The sequence below is a fragment of the Pan troglodytes genome, chromosome 4, assembly GCF_028858775.2.
Source record: "Pan troglodytes isolate AG18354 chromosome 4, NHGRI_mPanTro3-v2.0_pri, whole genome shotgun sequence".
In the NCBI taxonomy this organism is placed as follows: domain Eukaryota; kingdom Metazoa; phylum Chordata; class Mammalia; order Primates; family Hominidae; genus Pan; species Pan troglodytes.
The window spans coordinates 151,974,918-151,994,638 of NC_072402.2; the positions used below are offsets into that span (position 1 = coordinate 151,974,918).

The window sequence follows — 19,721 nt, forward strand, 5'->3', positions numbered from 1 at the left end:
GTTCCATGAGGCTGGCTCTTAACCTGTTTTGTGCTGTAATAACAGATGCCAGAAACTGGATAATGTATAAAGAAAAGAAATGTATTTGGTCACAGTTCCTGAGGCTGGGAAGTCCGAGATCAAGGGCAGCATCAGGTGAGGGCTTTCTTGCTGCGATATAAGGTGGTAGAAAGCATCACATGGGTGAGAGAGATGGTTGGGACCAAATTCATCCTTTATAAGGATGCTGCTCTCACAGTAATTAACCCACTCTCTCCATAACAGCATTAATCCATTCATCAGGGCAGAGCTCTCATGAGCTAATCACATCTTAAAGGTTCCACCTCCCAGTACTGTTGCACTGGGGATTCAGTTTCCAACACACAAACTTTGGGGATCATGCTCAAACCATAGCAGGCTACCATGCAGCTCCTCCACTCGCCTCTCATTGACAGAACCCAATCAAGCCACATCTAGCTACAAGGATGTCAGGAAAATATCATCTTTATTCTGAGCAATCATATTCCCAGCTAAAATTCTTATTACTGTGGAAGAAAAGAACAGCTCCTAGGGGATATACAGCAATTTCTGCCACAAGCCTTAGTTAGGAATCCAGAAAGGAAACCATTTGAAAATGAAAGAAGGAAGAAGGTGGAAGAGTTCAAAGCCTGTTGCATCTTTTTAAAAATTATTTTAGGATCAGGTGAGCCAGCTCTCTTTTGAGCTTTGTAGCCCATTAAGTTGACCTGAAGCCATTTAGTCATAGGATAAAGTCAATCCTCAGAACCCTTTTATGGTATTAAATCTTTGGACTATATTAGACATGTCTAATCCTTGGGTGACCTTTCCTTCATCTGGAAAAGATAAAAGATGTCTCCACTCATTCATTCATTATTCATTCATTCAACAGAAATTGATGTCTTCTCATAGAGCTCACAATTTGGGGAGAGATAGACAATATTCAAATGATCATCCAAATGAATGTGAAGTCACAAAGGAGCAGTGAGGATGCTGTAAGGTCCCATATCAGGGGCAGTGATCTAGCCAGAGGGGTTAGGGAAGCTTGCCTGAGGGTTTAGATGATTCCTGTGGGAGCATCTGCATTCATAGCAGTTTGCTGTGGTCTGGGAAGACTGTCCTTTGTGCTGTCTTTTGGTTGCACCTCACACATCCTGCCTGGGACACCATATATCTAAGAAATCGTTATATAAGAACAAGAGAGGCTGGGCATGATGGCTCACGCCTGTAATCTCAGCACTTTGGGAGTCCCAGGTGGGACGATCACCTAAGGCCAGGAGGTTGAGACCAACCTGGGCAACATAATAAGACCTCGTCTGTTAAAAAAAAAAAAAAGCCAGGTGTGGTGGTGCATGTACCTGTAGTCTTAGTTTCTTGGGAGGCTGAGGCAGGAGGATTGCTTGAGCCCAGGAGGTCAAGGCTGGAGCTGCAGTGAGCTATCACCATGCTACTGCAAGCCAGCCTGGGCAACAGAGCAAGATCCTATCTCTTAAAAAAAATAAATAAATAAAAACAAGAATACCAGAGTGACAGAGTGAGAGTGAGGTGGGATAGGTAAGGGGCTGGGTGCTGCCCAGGAGATTCAGAGCCTTTCGTGGCCTCCACCCTAAGAGAAACAAAGAAGAAGAGTTCAGAGAGTTCTCAGTTTCCAAGATGGGAGATGGAGGAGGCCAACATCATTGTCCAGGCAGAGACTTTCCTCCTGGGCCAGGAAGGAGTCCAAAGAGGAAGGGACTACCATCAGTCACATGTTGCTTCCCCATGCCCCTACCCCTCTCCCCCTCTTGGGGGACCTTTGCAAGCAGTGAGCAGCCAGCCAGCTCAAAGAGCCAAGATTGTGGAAATCAACCAGTGGGTCACTGTCTACCAGGTGTACTTGGAAATTCACTCTTCCAGCTTAAGGCAGCTGTGGCAGATGGGTCCTGTCCCCTGACCAATGCCAGCTGATGGGTAAGCGCTGCTTGCAGCACAGTGTTGAGAAAGATTCTCGAAGTCTGGGATCTACAAGGAAGGATATTACAATAGGTTGGTGATGTCTGCTTTTACCCTGGTGCAACTGAGAGGAAGGAATGGGACATAAATATAAAAATGCTTTGTAAATTATAAAATACTACCAAGTAGTAACTAATAATGGTAGCTAGCATTGCTAGTGCTTTCTAGATACCAAACACTGCTAAGAGCTATACTTGCTGCATCTCATTTAATCCTCATAATAACCTTTATGCTAGGTACTATTAATTTCCCCCATTTTACAGTTGGGAAACCAAGGCTTGTGAAAATAGCGTAACTTGCCCAAGATCAGAGAGCTAATAAACAGAACTGTGGCACAAGCCTAGGCATTTCTGATGCCAAAGCAGATGGTCTTCTTCACTTTGGTCTGCTGTCTTCAGAATGTAGGGGATTATGATTATAATTATTACTATTATTAGAGCAACTACTTTATTACTGTGTGGCTCAACCCTACTTACCCAGCTAGGAGACTAATAGGATGTGTTTGCAGTCATTTTTTAGTCTCTCTCTGAAAAGTAGGAACTTGCCTTCTGATGAGCTTTCCAGTTCCTTTTTTTCTTTTTACCCATCCACAGCTGCTGTGCAGAGCAATATTGCAGCCCTTGCTCCTGCCCAGCCCGTCAAGCCTCTAAGAAGAGCACTTTCTAGGGGCTTTCCTGTGATTGATCACACATCAGCTAGACTGAGATTTTCAAAACCTCTTGTGAATTGCCCTCTTGGTACAGAAGTATGATTCATCTCAGCACATTTTCCTTATTTGAGAGCTATGTTCCTGCAGCCTTTCTAGATGCTGAGTTTGGGAAGGAATGGGCAGGTACATGTGGTAGGTGCTATTAGCTGTGATGATTACACTCATGTGGCGGTTGGCAGTTTGCAAAACGCTTTCATATCGATTTTCTCTCCAAGCCTCAGTTTTCTCATCTACAAAGTGGATATAATGACGATAATAATATAGTCAAGTCTAATCTCATGAAAGAGTTAGGCTATAATAAACCCACCACTTAAGGTGAAAATAACACAAAATCAGAATCACCCTTGACAATCGCCCATGGAATATGAAGACACACCACCTCTCAAAAGTCCAGTGTAGGCAGTTTTAACTCCAGCTTGAACACCAGTGATAACTGTTTCTTTGGTTGAAGTAATCACAGTGCCTTCTGAGGTAATGAAAATACTTATCTTCCTAGAGTAGGCTCCCCGAGCACAGAGCGCTCACACTTCCAGGGGCCGGAGAGAACTGGGGCCTCCAGGGACACTGTGAGGGCAAAGGCACACTCTACATGAGCACGGGAGGCTCGCCACCACCCTTGTAGGATTTCTCTCTTCTTTCTTGACTATGTGTCACTGAATTCTTGAAGGTGAAATAGACATAAAATCCTATCTCATTAGGTCTGATTTCCTGACTTGCTTTCTATGGACAGTATTGGAACTTAAAAGTAAGGTGATGACACAGACACCAGGCTAGGTGAGGGGAGAGCTGGGCTCAGGTCCCAGGTGGGTTTCACCTGCATCTCTGGGACTATTGATATCCAGATCTTACAGATGAACTTCTCACCTGACTGTCCAAGTTCTCAGGCTATATTTCTTGACTCAAACCCACAGGACCCTAGTAACCCTATTTTTAAAAAAAATCTGTGTGTGCCCACCCCTACTTCTGCCTTCCCAGCACAAGCTAGCATCATCTCTGCCTGCACCACTGTGATAGCCTCCTTCCCAGCCTCCACCCCTCCTCTTGGCCTCCTAATCCCTTTTCCACTTGGCTACAAGAGAGCTTTCCAAATGCAACCTGATCTTATCACCTCCTTATAGAAAACACTTGTATTTCTAAATGCTCCTGGAGGAAAGACAGAATCCTCACCCCTGTCCACCTCTCATTCCTACCAGACTTTCCCTGCTTCTCTGTGCACCACACACACTGCTCTTCCAGGCCCTCCTATGATTCATGTTTGCTCAGCCACAGAATCTTTGCATATCTTTACTTTTCCCTCTATCTGGAATGCTCTGTACTCCTCTTTCTACTGAGTTAACCTGTAATCCAATTTTCTCAAGAAAACCTTGCAGGCTGGATCAGATCCCCCCAGTCTGATCTGAAAGAAAGGGACTCTCTTTGTACCATGTACCCCTCTTTTATGGCCTGCCACTGTAGCTTTTTTAATTTACCTGTAGTTTCGGATGAAAGTCTGCATTTCCCCACCACCACACATACTTCTATAAGCTCTATGAGAGTAGGACCCCGTCCGTCTTCCTCACCAGTATATCCTCAGCACCTAGCACAAGGCTTGATTTGTGCTTGTGTTCATCATACACTTAAGTTGATGGACAGATGGACAGACAGACAGATGGACAGATGGATTGATAGGTAAGAGACTCAGATGAACATTATCAAATTATCGATCAGAGTCGATTTGGTTTTTTTTTTTTTTTCCAGTGATAAAACATTTGGGCACTTATCCTGAAGAAAGTGTTGAAATTGTTCTTTTAGAATGGAAGGGAAAAGCTACTGAAGGTTCTATTTGCCCTTTAGATAACAGACATTCCAAAGTATCTTGGCTTTTTTTTCTCCCTGCCGTTTAAAAAATCTTTTAATGAGCTTTCATGCCTTACGTAGCAAATGACCTTTTCTAGAGCCACCTACACCAAACAAAGGAATTGGAGGGTTGATATGGTTCTGCCCTTGGAAACACAGGATCAGCCCTTTGAAACAATGGCTCCTATCTGTGAGTGACCTTCCCCTCTTAGAGAAGGGCCAGATTTCAGATTTCAGCATCCTGGTGTTGAGACAATGGAGTTACTGGAGTGGGGACAACAGACACAGCCCCATTGCTGATTGGAACAGCAGGACTTGCCTGACGTGGGCCCAGCAGACGTAGTCTCGTGGTTGCTGGGTTGTAGTGCCTCCTTCCATTCATAAATAGTGCCATTCATGTTTGATTGTTTTCTCATACAGCTTGGTCCTGGTTATAGTGAAAGTTAAGTTTTCTCAAAACAGCAGCCTACTGAATAGGTGCTAGGGTTAGGTCAGCCTCACTTAAGTCTAACTGTGGGGTACCAGAATGAATGATCCTCAGCCTATGAAAAGGGGACATTTTCTCTGAATGAAAACAAAATCATCTTTCTCCTTGCATTTCTCATGGGAGGAGGAGGATTCTGAGATTAATTGAAAGTGGAAAGGTAGTAACGTATTTTATTCTTGGAGTTCTACTTCAGCCTGTTCCTTGCTCAAAGGCTTACTGTGGCTGCCACCTGCCAAGCAGCTCAAATGTAAGGCCCTCCAATTCTGGTCCAGACTTCCTTCCTGGTCTTATTGCTCGTGACTCACTTTTGCATCCTGCTCACTCCAGCCAAATCAGGCTCCTTGCCCTTAAGTAAATATGCCCTTCACTTTCTAACTCGCATTCTTTCCACATACTTTCCCTCTAGCTGGATTCCACCCCCAACCCCCACCCCTCAACTACCAGTTAAAATCCTACCCCTTCTCTCAGGTTCCTGTCAAAGACTCTGCTTCTGCAGGAATTCTTCCCCGATCGTCCCAGGTAGAATTTAATTTTTGGCTTTTGTAAATATCTATCGAATTCATCTGTACAGCTTTCAAGGCACTATGTTATAGGCTTGTATGTGTGTATGTGTGTTTTCCTTCCTTATATACTTGTCTCATAGCTGTTTGTGGAAGCCATGGACTACCTTGTTCATCTTTGTCTCTCCCAGAGGTCTTTGGCCATAGTAGGCCCTCAGTAATCATTGTTTGGATGAATGAATTAATAAAAACAATCCAGCTTATGTCGTCAGAACTCATGAAGAAAGTACATTTATCTGATTGTCCAAACTCCCTTGTTTAAACTTTATATGCTTTGAGCTAAATTAAGCCCTACCTGGTCCTCTTTGAAGGTAATCTTGAAGAAATTGCTTTGCTGTGTGTGTGTGTGAGAGAGAGAGAGTGTGCGTGTGTGTGCATGTGTGTGTGTGTCAGAGAGAGAGAGAGAGAAGTTTATTAATCTACTTGGTAGATAAACAGATGTTTGAAATGATATAGTTATTTAAACCTCAAAGCAAAATCATTTCATTGCCTTTGTAGGGTTCTTTGAGAGGAAGGTGGAGGGGAGCCATCCTAAAATTTGCAGCAGAGCCTGGTCTCTAACACAGCCTCAGACTGTGGATGAAGCAGATGACCTGCTCAGCTTTCCTTCCAACACTGCTGTTTGAGCGCATACAGCCCTTTCCTTGTTTTGAAGACACTAGCCAGCTCAGCCAGAGATGCTCTTTGCCAAGTCTGCAGTCTTGGGATTAGAGTATGCACTTTAACAAATCTTCCTTCTTGAGCAGAATGTAGTTGGCTTGCTTCACCACCATTCTTTCCTACCTCCAAAGGCTGCCAGGCCTGCTAAATAGTGATTAAACAAAGATTAAAATTCCATTTGTGTGTGTGTGTGTGTGTGTGTGTTTGAACACTAATCGATTCTTTTAGTAGAATGTTAAGTAAAAGCATGCAGATACCAGAAGCAGTTATTTAGAGCAGCCAGTCAAAATCCATTGCCAATTTATTATTTAATGTGATTTCTACATTGATTCTGCCAGTCTCCTCCACACACTCTCCCTCACTTCTCTTGCCATGTTCCTTCCTAACCCCTTTGCTTCCTGTAGCAGAAGGACATCTGGAAACCAAGAGAAAGCAAAGTAGCAAAAGATGGTTGTTGAAGGAAAATAATTACAGCTTTTGTAGACAAATCTTTGAGCTTACAGAATTAAAGAAACTTAAAATTACCTCTGGATTGAAAAATCCAGACGTGCTCTTTTACATAATATTAAGTGATTGCTATTGCATAAGAATTGCTGTCTTTTGAGAAGCAATGTTCCTGCCTTTTCTGTTGTTAATGGTCTTGTGGCATTTGTTTCTATTGTAGAATGCCACTATTAACTAAGACTTTTTTCTTTCCTTGAAGAACACTGTGTTTCGATGTGGGCATATGACATCCTGTTAATGAGGAAATTCTAAATCCTGTTATCAGCAAGAGCCAGTTGAATTGAATCAGGTGTTAGATAGGTTGCCTCTGCAGGACCCACAGTTTTTCTTATTAGTTTCCCGTTTGCTCTCCTATTCCTCCAAACATGGTTATCACAAACACTGGAACATACCGTGTTTTCATAAACTTTCCCTAAAAATAATGTATTCATAGTAGCTCACCTTTACTAGGAGAGGACCTAACTTTGTCCCAGACACTGGGACACTTTGTCCCGGATTAGCTCAGTTAATCCTCCCAACAGATACTCTTATTCTGTTAGTTTTCTCTATTTATCAGTCAGGGAAATTGGGCTCCACCTGCCCAGGAAGTAAAACCTAGGTTTTCCTAACTCTGGAACCAGAATGTTCCAAGTCATTAAACTAGACTACCCTTCCCATTGATGAGCATTCATTCATTCATTCAGCTGGTATTTTTCAAGGGCCTAAGATTAGTCAGGTATTGGCCTAGGAAAGTGCAGTGGTGTAATGCCCCTGCCTTCAAGAAGCTTACAGTCTATTCCAGGGAGAGAACTGCGAGCTCTGGTTTGGTCCTTGGGGCTGACAAGCTGTAGGATTTAGGGCAAGTCCATTCTACTCTGTTAGCCTCAGATTTCGTATCTGTAAAATGAGGCAGCTAGATTTAGACCAAAGGTCTTCCAACTTTATTGTGAATTAGAATCACATGGAGAATGTGTTTTCTAAAAAAGGTATCTTCCTGGGCTCCTATCTGTAGATATTTTTACTTAGTAGGTTCAGGGTGTGAGTCCAGGAATTTGCATCTATAATAAGGGCCCAGGTTCTCCAAGAACCACCTTTTGAAAGAGACTGATCTTTCTGTAAACCTCATTAGGCCTACACAGTATCTGTGCTGTCAAACCTGAATCCCTGGTGCCTGACACACTGCTTTGTACAGAGTAGGTGTCAGTAAACATTTGGTGATAGTTCAGATGATCTGAGGTTTCTTAATCTGCACTATCTCTAGAAATTCCATGGATTGTCCTCAGAGGCTCCTAAACCACCTGAAATTGACCACAATTTCCGTTAAAGTTTTTGGATAGGATTCTTAGGGCCCTTCGGGCTCCGTGTACTCTGTAATTTTTTTCTTTTTTCTTTTTTTTTTTGAGATGGAGTCTCACTCTGTTGCCCAGGCTGGAGTGCAGTTGCGCAATCGCGGCTCACCACAACCTCTGCTTCCTGAGTTCAAGTGATTCTACTGCCTCAGCCTCCCAAATAGCTGGGATTATAGGTGTGTGCCATGACACTCAGCTAATTTTTTTTTTTTTTTTGTATTTTTAGTAGAGACACGGTTTCACCATGTTGGCCAGGCTGGTCTCAAACTGACCTTAAGTGATCCGCCCACCTCAGCCTTCCAAAGTATTGGGATTACAGGCGTGAGCCACCACACCTGACCAACTCTATAATTTTAAGACTGAAACTAGTATTCCACCCTACTGAAGGCCCAGACCTATAACTGGGATACTTTTTAACCTATACAATAAAATTTGAGTTTTATACCTACATGATCTGGTGAGATGTCAATTTACAGTAGATTCTTAAAATCCTAAAGGAGTCAGTGTCCTCAATCCATGTGTAAATTAGGAGAGCGCTCAGGCTATACTGTTTGTGATTGTCTCAGTTCATCTGAAAGTACCTTTGGGCAGGTAGTGCCGTCTCCATTTTCCAGGTGGGAAAATTGAGGTACCTGTGACTCCTGTAGCTCATGCAAGGTCACACTCAAGGGTTCTTTCCCACTAAAAACTAACCTGGGAGTCAAAGGACATGGTTTTTATCCTCTTGCCTGCTGTGAGGCCTTGGTTGGGTAGCTTGGCTTGTTTGGACTTCAGTTCCTTTATCTGTAAGATGAGCGGAGGTGGACTAATTGTCTCTGAGCAGCTATTTAGCTCAGATGGCTGAGGACTCTAGCAGCTGCGTGCTTAGACATGTAGGAACTCCCTGTGTCAGCAGGCTCCAAAGTCCTCCTGGTTTAGGGAAGGTATAAGGACCAATGAGACCTAAAACAGCATAGTTCATCTCTGCAGACCCTAGGAGGGAGGGATAGAGGGAGCAGTGTACATCATAAGGCAAAGGCAGTGGAGTTAGATATGAAACTCCCAGGATTTTGGAGCCTTAATTCTCAATGCCATCAGTTCAGCAATCCAGTGTTTCATTTTGAGAACATGATTCTAGGGGTTTACTTCTGTGAGGTCAAAACAGTGAGATTTATCCCTGTACCCCATTCCCAGTAGCACTGGAAGACTTTCACAAGCTTGTAGAGGAAATAGTATCCTTCATGGAATCTTAGACTCTCGAAGTGCCCTTTAAAGGTTGCCTAACCCTTGCTACTCAAAGTGTCTTTTTTGGCCCAGCAGCGTCAGCATCACCTGGGTTCTTGTTAGAAATGCAGAATCTCAGGCCCCGCCCTAGACCTACTGTACCAGAATCAGCATTAACAAGATCTGCGCATGATTCTCCTGCACATTAAAATTTGAGAAGCACTAGTCCCACCCTGCACTTGATTCTTCTCCTTCACATCCTGATGAACACTCAATCTTTCTATTCCTGGCCACTTCTAATATCTTCTTCCAAATGGTTTTACTTCATCCTAGCAGCAACCCAATTTTTGGAATTTCTTCTCTGTCTGAGGCCCCTCAATCATTCAGTAACATCTACCATTGGCCCTTAGTGTAGCCTTAGGACTTCATGGAACAAAATAACTTCTCCCATGTCCTCCAGGGCTTCTTATCTCCTAGTCCTCATAGTTTCTAATCTTTCCCAACCAGGATACATTCCTGAATATCCCAGCATGTTTCAAGCTCACCAGGGCCAGGCAGGTAACAAAAATGAGAGATGGGAGGCAGGTGAAATGCAATAAGGAATGGTAGGGACTGTGGCAAACTGGGGAGACGTGCCCCATCCACACAGCCCAGCTGATGAGCTGAGGGAAGTCAGCCCAGTACTGGCATGTCTTTTAGGTTTTCAAGAGAAGCCAAAAATCTTGATAAAACAATATGAAATCTCCCCATTTTCACACTAGAATTAAGAAAACCAAACCAAAGCGAAAAGCACCTTGAAAGCCACCAGGTTGTTTGCCAGTGACCACATTTGGCCCACGGGCCTCAGGGTTTTGCAGCCTTCTATGATAATTATCTGCTCAACTTGATGTGACAACACAGATCAGGTAGGATTATCATCTGCTTCATTGTAGACCAGCGGTTCTCAAACCTCAGTGTGTATCAGAATCTCTTCGAGAGCTTGCTAAAACACGGATTGCTGGGCCCCATCCCCAGAGCTTCTGCTTCTAGAGGTCTAGGGTAAGACCCTGGGAATTTGCATTTCTGGCAAGTTCCCAGGTGGCACCTATCCTGTCCCCTTCAGATACAACACTTTGAGCACCATGCCTTTAGTTTTGTGCCTTCCATTAAAAGATCCTCAGTTTGCAGAGCCTCTAGTCCCACCAGGGCTGAAGTAATCAACCAAAGTTTCCAATCTGTGGGCAGCAGAAGAGGAAAAAGAGATTGGGAGGGAGGGCTGGAGAAAGGAGAGCTAACTAGCCCCTAACTGATCAACCTTGACATCACAGAAGCAGAATATTACCTTGGGCAGGTTCCTGGCCTACCCCAAGGCTTGGTTTCTCTGTCTGTGGTATAGGGAAGTGGTCCTAGCTCAGCTTCCAGATATATTTGTTTGCTTGTGTAGGAAATTTGATATCTATTTATTTTTAGCAGAAGAACTGTCTTCAAATGAAATCCCACATGGAACCCCAGTACATAAGACAGGTGTGTTGTTGCTCTGATTGAAGAGCAGGCAGAGCAGGCCCCTACTCTCAGCCTTCCTCTTCCCAAGGCAGTGCCGGGGTCCCCTCCTGTAGAACTGTATCCTGAACTGATTAGATGGTTCCATAAGGACCTTCCAGCTCAGCTTCTGTGATTTCTAAGAATGCTGAGAACTGTTGAAAGCATGCGGCCTTAGTTTTTTTTCCCCTCTCTAACCAAGACATCTAGCACACCAACTTTCAGAATTATCTTCTTGCAATTCAGAGAGGTCTATAGGAGAGAGAATACAAAGGATTGCTATTATTACTAGAGCTGTTATAAAGATGTTGAGCCATTGTGGAAAACCTGCTAACACAGGGATCAGCCAGAGGCTTAATAAACAAGCGCAGGGACGATTTTATTCAGGGGGCTTCTTGTTAGCACTAATGTCCAGCACACCACACATCAGGGCCTTTGAAGTTAATTATATAGGAAATAGCACTATTGGATTCTGCCTGCCACAGTGGCAAGAACAAGTCTGCAAGATTTGTAATGGGCAAGGTGTTTCAGAAAGTATTTACATGAACATGGAAGATATGTAAGTAGCTGTGTGGTACAGCATTACCTGGGGAAGGCTCTGGGCCTGGAGGCCTTTGACTTGACTGTTGGCTTGAGAAAGTATCAGGTTCCTTCTGCTGACCCCAGTCACTGGAATGCAGCCTCCTTTAATTAGGGAAACTGCTTCCTAATGGGCGCATGAGGGTGGGCTCACCTCCCCAGGTAAATGATAAATGCTGTCAAAGCCCAGCCCCTGGGGGCTGCTCTCTTGGGGCTGATATATATATATATATATATATATATATATATATTTTTTTTTTCCTTTCAGCCATTCAATTGCTTGTTCATACAGTGCATGCCCATTTGCCACATGTTTACTCTCTTTGGGTCTGGGCCCTCAAGACCATACAGATGTCCAAGACCTGCCGTCTGCTCTTGCTTGCGGCACTCCTTCTCCTTGGGCCACACACAGCTTTGCTGTTCTTTACCCAAACATCACAAGTCAGTGCCCGGGATGTTTGTCTTGCCTGCCTCTCCTGTCGACCTGTCTGAGGCCCAGCCCAAATGCACTCAGGTCCATGAAACATTCTCCATTTCTCCCCAGTGGAACTGAACTCATGTAGTGCATTCTCTGAGCCCCTGCCCTATCCAAGCCACATACAACTGTTGAGCACTTGAAATGGGTCTGAATCGGGATGAACACAAGTGTAAAATACACACTGGATTTCAAAGGCAGTACAAAAAAAAGAATGTAGGTCGGACATGGTGGCTTATGCCTGTAATCCCAGCATTTTGGGAGGCTGAGGTGGGAGTACAGCTTGAGCCCAGGAGTTCAAGACCAACCTGGGTAACATAGGGTGACCCCCATCACTACAAAAAATAATTTCCTGGTATGGTAGCACGTACCTGTAGTCCCAGCTACTCAGAGGTTGAGGATGGAGAATCGTTTGAGCCCTGGAGTTCGAGGCTGCAGTGAGCCGTCGTGGTGCCACTGCACTCTAGCCTGGCCAACAGAGTGAGACCTTGTCTCCCACTCCCCATCCCCCTAAAAAAAAGAATGTAAAATACCTTAATCAGTGTATTACATTGATTGCATGTTGAAGTGGTAATAGTTTAGGTAGAGTACATTATTAAAACAACTTCACCTACTTTTTTAAATGTGGATACTAGAAAATTTCAGGTTACACATGTGGCTCACGTTATATTTCTGTTGGGTGGCAGCACACTGCGCACTTTCTCCCTTGGGTGAAAAGAGTGTGTTCATCTTTTTTCTCCACCACCGATTTGTGAGTTCCTGAAAGGTAGACGCTGCATTCATGACATCTTACTGACCTTTGCAAACCTAGCTGGTACATGGCAAGGCACCAACAAAGGTATGCTGAGGGAGTGGATAAAGGAACCCAGGATGACAGGCATTTGGTCAATACAAAGCTCCTTTAGGCAGTGTAACTCCTGGGCCTGTGTTACTGATTTGCCCTTTTCTATTTTTCATAGTTTTTGTCTTTTTTTAAGGGCTCACACAGTCGACAAAAGAAAACGTTTTTCTTGGGAGATGGGCAGAAGCTGAAGGACTGGCATGACAAGGAGGCCATCCAGAGGGACGCTCAGCGCGTAGGTACGGAGGGCAGGATTGGCCATGGGTGGGCTCTGTGAAGGGCATATGCACATATGCTTGTGTGTGTGTGTGTGTGTGTGTGTGTGTGTTCATGTGTGTGTTTAGCAGGGGTGTCTGGACCTCCTGTTGGCTCCCTCCCTGTCAGCCACCATCCCTTCCCCTGATTCCCAGATGCCCCTCTTCACCGGTTAGCTGACCCCTTTCTCCACTCCCATCACCAGATCTGCTGCCTGCAAGAATTTGCCTGCCACCTTTATTGGGTGATAGGAAATGTCTCCCTCATAAAGGATATTTTGTATTTTATTTTTATAGGATAGAAATGTCTCTCCCTTATGAGATTACAACTAAAACAAGGAGCAGTAATAATAAGAGCCAGCATTTATTGAACACCTATGGTGAGGAAGATCGATGCTCTGTACTTGGAAATTTCCTCTGTGAAACCTCAGATCGACCTTTATGGCCCATTTAATAAGAAGGGGCCTGTGGCGCTAAGAGGGGTGGTAATCTGCCCACTGTTGCACAGAAAGAAAGAGGCAAACTTGGAATTTGAACCCAGGTCTGGAGGGAGGGCAGAGTTGATTCCTACCTAACACTGCAGCCATGAGACTGAGTCAACGTAGAGGGCTTCAGCTAAAGTTTTCTTTGGCTAATTAGTCTTGGGAGCAGTTCCGTTTACACTGGTGAGTTGGGAAGGGTTGGGGTAAGGTGGTACAGAAATTATATGGAGAATCAACTCTAGGGAGCCCGGTCTAAGGAGTCAGGAGAGCAGCTCTGATGCCACTTACAGCCATCTAATCAGTAGATAAAGTCCATACTCCCAGAGCCTCAGTTTTTCCATCTGTCTGTGGGACTCATGCCTCATGCTTCCTGCTTTGACAACCTCAGGATGTTATTGTGAGGGTGCCAAATAAAGCAATGAGTATGTAGTAGCTTTGCAATACTAGAAAGCACTGTAGAAATCTAAGGGATTGGTATTAATATTTTATTCATTTTTATCTCCGTTAAAGCCTCCCACCACTATTGATTTTTTAAAGTTACATTATGACAAAACCAGCTTACCACAAGGCTCTGAATAGAGCTGGTGCAATAACTTAACTGATGATAAGAGAAATCTAGAGATGCCAGAAAATGAGGAAGGGGAATGGGTGCTGCTCTTTTCTTTTTTTTTTTTTTTTTGAGATGGAGTCTCACTCTGTCACCCAAGCTGGAATTCAGTGGTGGTGCAATCTTTGCTTACTGCAACCTCTACCTCCCAGGTTCAAATGATTCTCCTGCCTCAGCCTCCCAGGTAGCTGGGATTACAGACCTGTGCCACCACGCCAGGCTAATTTTTGTATTTTTAGTGGAGTTGGGGTTTTGCTATGTTGGCCAGGCTGGTCTCAAACTCCTGGCCTCAAGTGATCTGCCCACCTCGGCCTTCCAAAGTGCTGGGATTACAGGTATGACCCACCATGCCCAGCTGGTGCTGCTTAAATTAAGAAAGAAAACATTTGGGAAGAGCTGATTTGCCAGACATACTAGAATTATTAACACTGGGCTAACCAGCAAGACAAGAGTAACGAGCAGTGGAGACATTAAGAATAATAATAACCTGCATCTGTCGAACGCTAACTATGTGCCAGGCATCTTGCCTTCATTACCTCCTTAATCATCACATCATTCACATTGAACCTTCTCATTCTAATTAATACAAAGGGCAAAATCTTCAGACTCAGAAAGGCTGAAGGCATGTCCAAGATGACATAGCTGGGGACGGTAGGGCTGGCCTTGGAACTCCATTCCATCTGGCTCCAGGGCCTGAACTCTGCAGTGGTCTCCTGTACTGCCCTTCTGAAGCTTCCCTCCCTGAGCAAACACTTCTGGTCTCCTGCTTACTGTGTTTGGGTCCCTCATGTTATCTGTCCTGGGATCTAATCCATGATGTCTTATGAAGCATTACAAGCTGTAGATGACAGAGTCCTGTTTCTTGTCTGACTGGATTGGAGTAGTCAGAGCCCTTGGGCTCCACGTCTCAGCTTGCACCTTCCTGGAAATCTGACTTTGTCAATGTTTACTTTGCAGAGTAAATAGATGTTGCTCAGTCCACAAGCTCCAGAAGGCAAGATGATTTTTAACCCGTTGATTTTATTGCCATTTCTTCAAGATCCTCACCAATGACAGATTCTTAAGCTACTATTGCAGGGGTCAATGTGGACATTCCCACTTACCATATGCACCCTGGGAACCTAGAGAAAAATTTCCTGGAGTATCACACTCCTTCTCCAGATGGGTTGTGCTGAGAAAGGAAAGCTAGCACTTTAACCCACCCAAATCCATGACTCAAAGCCACACTTTTCAGGCACTCCTGGTTTAGAGTGGGCAGATCTTAATTTGTTTGCTGCCCTAAAAACAAAAATAAAATCAAAGCATCTTTTATCATTTATGGCAATTTTGATTTACTTATAAAGTTTGCCTTACCTACAGTAATCATCTTTCCTTGTGTTTATGAGGTGTATTATAGTTTACAAAAAGCTTTCAAATAGGCAACTCTCATTTGACTCTTCCAAGTGTGCTGTGGGTATCAGAGGAGGAAGCTTTAGCTCTGAGAGCTGGTGGGACTTGGCCCAAGATTGATCAGCTCACAGATGGTGGACCTAGCTGTCCAGTGACTGGTCTGCGAGGGCAGGGGTCTTTGGAGTTCCTGACGGAGTGAGGGGAGCATGGGTTTTGGAATCCATACTCCTGATTTGATAACCTTTCTCAGTCTCAGATTATCATTCTGTGGAATGAGAGGTCTCATGTCCACCCCGCAGAGCTGCTGTGATTACATGAGAACAAGATGTGCAAAGTGTCTGAATAAATGCTTGCTCCCCTCCTACTCTTTGTACTTCCCCCTGCAAAAACTGAGCTATGCTCTACTCTATATCCAAATCAAGTTTTATCTTGGAGGTTTAATCATATTTTTCATCCTTTTTCCCCACTCCATATACAGCACCCCATACATCATTAGCAACATCGAATTTGCTCTTTGCTTCTAGGAAATGGAGAACAAGGAAGACCTTACCCCATGACCGATGCTGAGAGAGTGGATCAGGCATACCGAGAAAATGGATTTAACATCTACGTCAGTGATAAAATCTCCTTGAATCGCTCTCTCCCAGATATCCGGCACCCAAAGTGAGTGTAACATCTCTCAAATTCTGAGATCTAAGGATGTTTCCCTGGCTGTTGTTGAGAATTAATTAAGGAAGCAGGTACATGGAGCCCTGCTGATGGAGACACCCTCCTCTTACACAGGCATTTGTGCAAAGGTTCATGGTGTTGAGGAGTAGGAGACAATACTGTCTCTCCAGATGAGCCAGCCTCCTTCTTCTTTTCAGGAGGTGGAACTATGTAGCCTCTGCATTTCCCCTTTTGCTCTGGGCTGAAGGGAAGTTCAGACCCCAGTGTAGACGACAAGTTGTCATGCAGTTTTTAACTTTCATTCTCTTCACTTTCTGTGTGATGTTTTTATTTCTTTTTAAAAAAAAATCTTTCTATATATTTGTATCTTTGTTATAAACCATCTCTAATCACATTGAGAGCAGACATATCAGAATGATTATAAAGATGACAACAATGGCAGCTAACATTCTTTGAACCGGTACTATGTGCCAAACGCTTTATTTGTATCGTCTCAGGTTGCTGTGAGGTAGGTCCTGTAATGATGCTGATTTTACAGTGAGAAAACTGGGGCTTAAAGGAGGGTCATAACTCACTTAAGGCTATAAGTTGATTAACAGAATAAGACAGGCCTTGGACTCCAGTTCAATCAAAAACTATACTCTGGACCTTAAGCTATCCTGCCTCCCTGTACATTTTCAATAAGGGTCATTGTGGTGATGATGGTGATTTTCTGGTAGAGCCGTTCTTAAATTTGAGGTGCGTTAGAATCACTTGGAGGGTTGTTAGACACAGGATATTGAGGCCTCAAAGCTGTTGATTCAGTAGGTCTGGATGGGGGCCCAAGAACTTGCATTTCAAATAGGCTCCCTGGGGATGCTGGCGCTGCTTATCTTGGGACCACACTTTGAGAATCACTGCAAGTAGATTTCAGAATTGCTTCTACATGAAGGCAGTACTGAGTAGCACTGGAATGTAAGTTTTGCTCAGGGACTAACAAAATAGAGCCCAGGAAAAGATAATAAAAGCTAACATTTATTAGTTGCTTACTGTATGCCAGGCATTTTTCTAAGCCAGTGGTTCTCAAAGTGTGGTTCCCAGACCAGCAATATCAGCATCACCTAGGAATTTGGTAGACCTGCAGATTCTTGGGCCCCAGCCCAGATTTACCAAATCAAAGCTATGGGGAAGGGTCCAGCAATCAGTGTTTTAACAAGGCCTCCAGGAGATTCTGATGCATGCTTGCATTTGAGAACCACTGTTTCAGGTATTTTAAGTATATTAACTCAGTCAAATCTTCTAAAATCCCTGTGAGGTTATTATAACCATTTCATAGATGAGGAATTGAGGCACAAAAAGATTAAGTAATTTGCATAGGATGACATAGCTGAAAAGAGATGGAGCCAGAATTTGAACCCAGGGAGTCTGGCTCTAGAATCTGTGGTTTTAATCACTGAACCATAAAAGTCTTTCCACTTATAAGATCTCAATCAGTAGAATGCAGTGCTAAAGACTTCATCTTGGTAACATGTTTGGCAGCTTACAAAATGCCTTCATTCCCATAACCTCCTTTAGTTCCTACAACAATACTTTGAGGTTGGCATTACCATGATCATCTCTACTTTGTAGATGTAAAAGATGTGCTGTCACCTAGGATTGGGCCCTTTTCCCAAAGATGCCTTACAGCGAGGGAACAGAGCAGGGGCCTCACTGTGCTTTCCCACGGGCTTTGCCATTTGTTTCATGTTTTTCACTGTCAAATCCCAGATTTTTTTTTTTTTTTTTTCGAGACAGGGTCTCGCTCTATCACCCAGGCTGGAGTGCAGTGGCACGATCTCAGCTCACTGCAACCTCTGCCTCCTGAGCTCAAGCAATCCTCCCACCTCAGCCTCCCGTGTAGCTGGGACCACAAGTGTGTGCCACCACTGCTGGCAAATGTTTTGTATTTTTGGTAGAGACAGGATCTCGCTATGTTGCCTAGGCTGGTTTTGAACTCCTGGACTCAAGTGATCTTTCTGCCTCAGCCTCCCAAAGTGTCAGGATTGCAGATGTGAGCCACCGTGCCTGGCCAAGCCCTAGATTTTTTCATGTAAGTCTAGACTGTTTGTAGTTCAGCTATGACAGATGTTACTGGATTTGGAACTGTAACCTGACTCTGAGGGTCAAAAACTCAATGTATGTGTTTAGCTCCTTGCAGAGTGCCAAATTCTGCACTAATTTCATCTTTCTGAATCTAGGAAAGAAGTTCACCTGGGGAGTTCATTCTTTGTTCTCTCACCGCAGCTGCGGTTCTTGTGGTACTGTGGGTTCTCAACCCTGGCTGCACGTGGATGGTTTTTTAAACTACAAAGGCCAGGACCCCACCCCAGACCACTGAAATCTGAATCTCTGAGGTTGTTACCTGGATCTCAGTATTTTCTAAGATCTCCAAAAGCAATTCTCACGTATAATGAGGGTTGAGAATCACTGATGTGCAATGAAGAATATTTCTGCAGTGAGAGAGAGAGACAGGCTGGGTGTGGTCACAGCTTTCTTCCATTCTTTCATCTATCATAGTAAATATGTAGGTCTTCTATGTGCCAAGCCCTGTGCTTGACACTAGGATCACAAGGATAAATGAATCATTAGTGTTGCCTCAAAGGAACTCCCACTCTTCTGCAAGGGGTGGGGATGGATGACATGAGCTGGGCATTACACCATAGTTGAGAAGATCAATAATAGGGTTGGGCACAGGGTGCTTTGTGACCACAGAGGATACCCCTGACCCTGTGTCTGCAGTTTAAGAGCTAGGAAGGCCTTCTGGAGGGGTGCTATCTACAGCCTCTGAAAGGAACAACTAGGGCTAGCCAGGGGATGGGGATGAGCAAGAGCATTGTGGGTAGAGAGAGTGGCCTGGCCAGAGGCCTCCAGGCAAAACAGCACATGTTCTCTGGCTTAGGACTTAGGAAGTGGAGCCAGGATGAGAACCTAGCCCCTTTGTCTCCCATTGTAGTGCTCTTTCCTGACAGTCCAGAAAAAGAAACCTCTTTTTCATCGAAGAGTCCTGGGATCCACAGATGTGTCCCTCAATAGAATTCAGGGGAGTCTGTGAAGTTGGATGAGAAAAACGTTGAATTTTTTTTAAAAATTAACCTTTATCTGAAATTTCGTGTTCCCTTCAGTTGTGTATGTAGGCAACAAAGCCCTGTGATGTCCCCCAAGGAAAGCATTTGCTTTCACATCACTTACAGACCTCTTGAATCCCATGGACACTCATCACTACTTTGAAATGGAGGTAGTTTTTAGAACTACCACTGATCTTTTTTTTCTAGATATTTACTTTTTAATTTTAATTATCATGGCTATATAATGATTGTATATATTTATGAGATACATGTGATGTTTTGATATGGGCATACAATATGTAATGATCAAGTCAAGGTAATTGGGAAATCCATCACCTCAATAATTTATCATTTCTTTTACCACTAGATCTTGTTGCTTCTTGTTTTTTTTTTTTTTTTTTTTTTTGAGACAGGGTCTTGCTATGTTGCCTAGGCTGGTCTCAAACTCCTAGGCTCAAGTGATCCTCTTGCCTCAGCCTCCTGAGGAGCTGAGATTACAGGCAAAACCTCATCACATTTGGCTTTGAATAAATTTTGATAACTATATT

General features: G+C 43.9%; 1 protein-coding gene across 3 annotated transcripts in view; it reads left to right on the plus strand.

Moving 5' to 3' along the window:
* The window catches only part of GALNT10 (polypeptide N-acetylgalactosaminyltransferase 10), a 326,091-nt gene that overhangs the window by 186,823 nt on the left and 119,547 nt on the right, over nucleotides 1-19,721 (plus strand). For all 3 annotated transcript variants that reach the window (XM_063811602.1, XM_063811603.1, XM_016954094.4), the window contains 2 exons: nucleotides 12,826-12,928; nucleotides 15,946-16,084. In XM_063811602.1, the coding sequence (XP_063667672.1) occupies nucleotides 12,826-12,928; nucleotides 15,946-16,084 (242 nt within the window). The remainder of the gene's footprint in view (nucleotides 1-12,825; nucleotides 12,929-15,945; nucleotides 16,085-19,721) is intronic.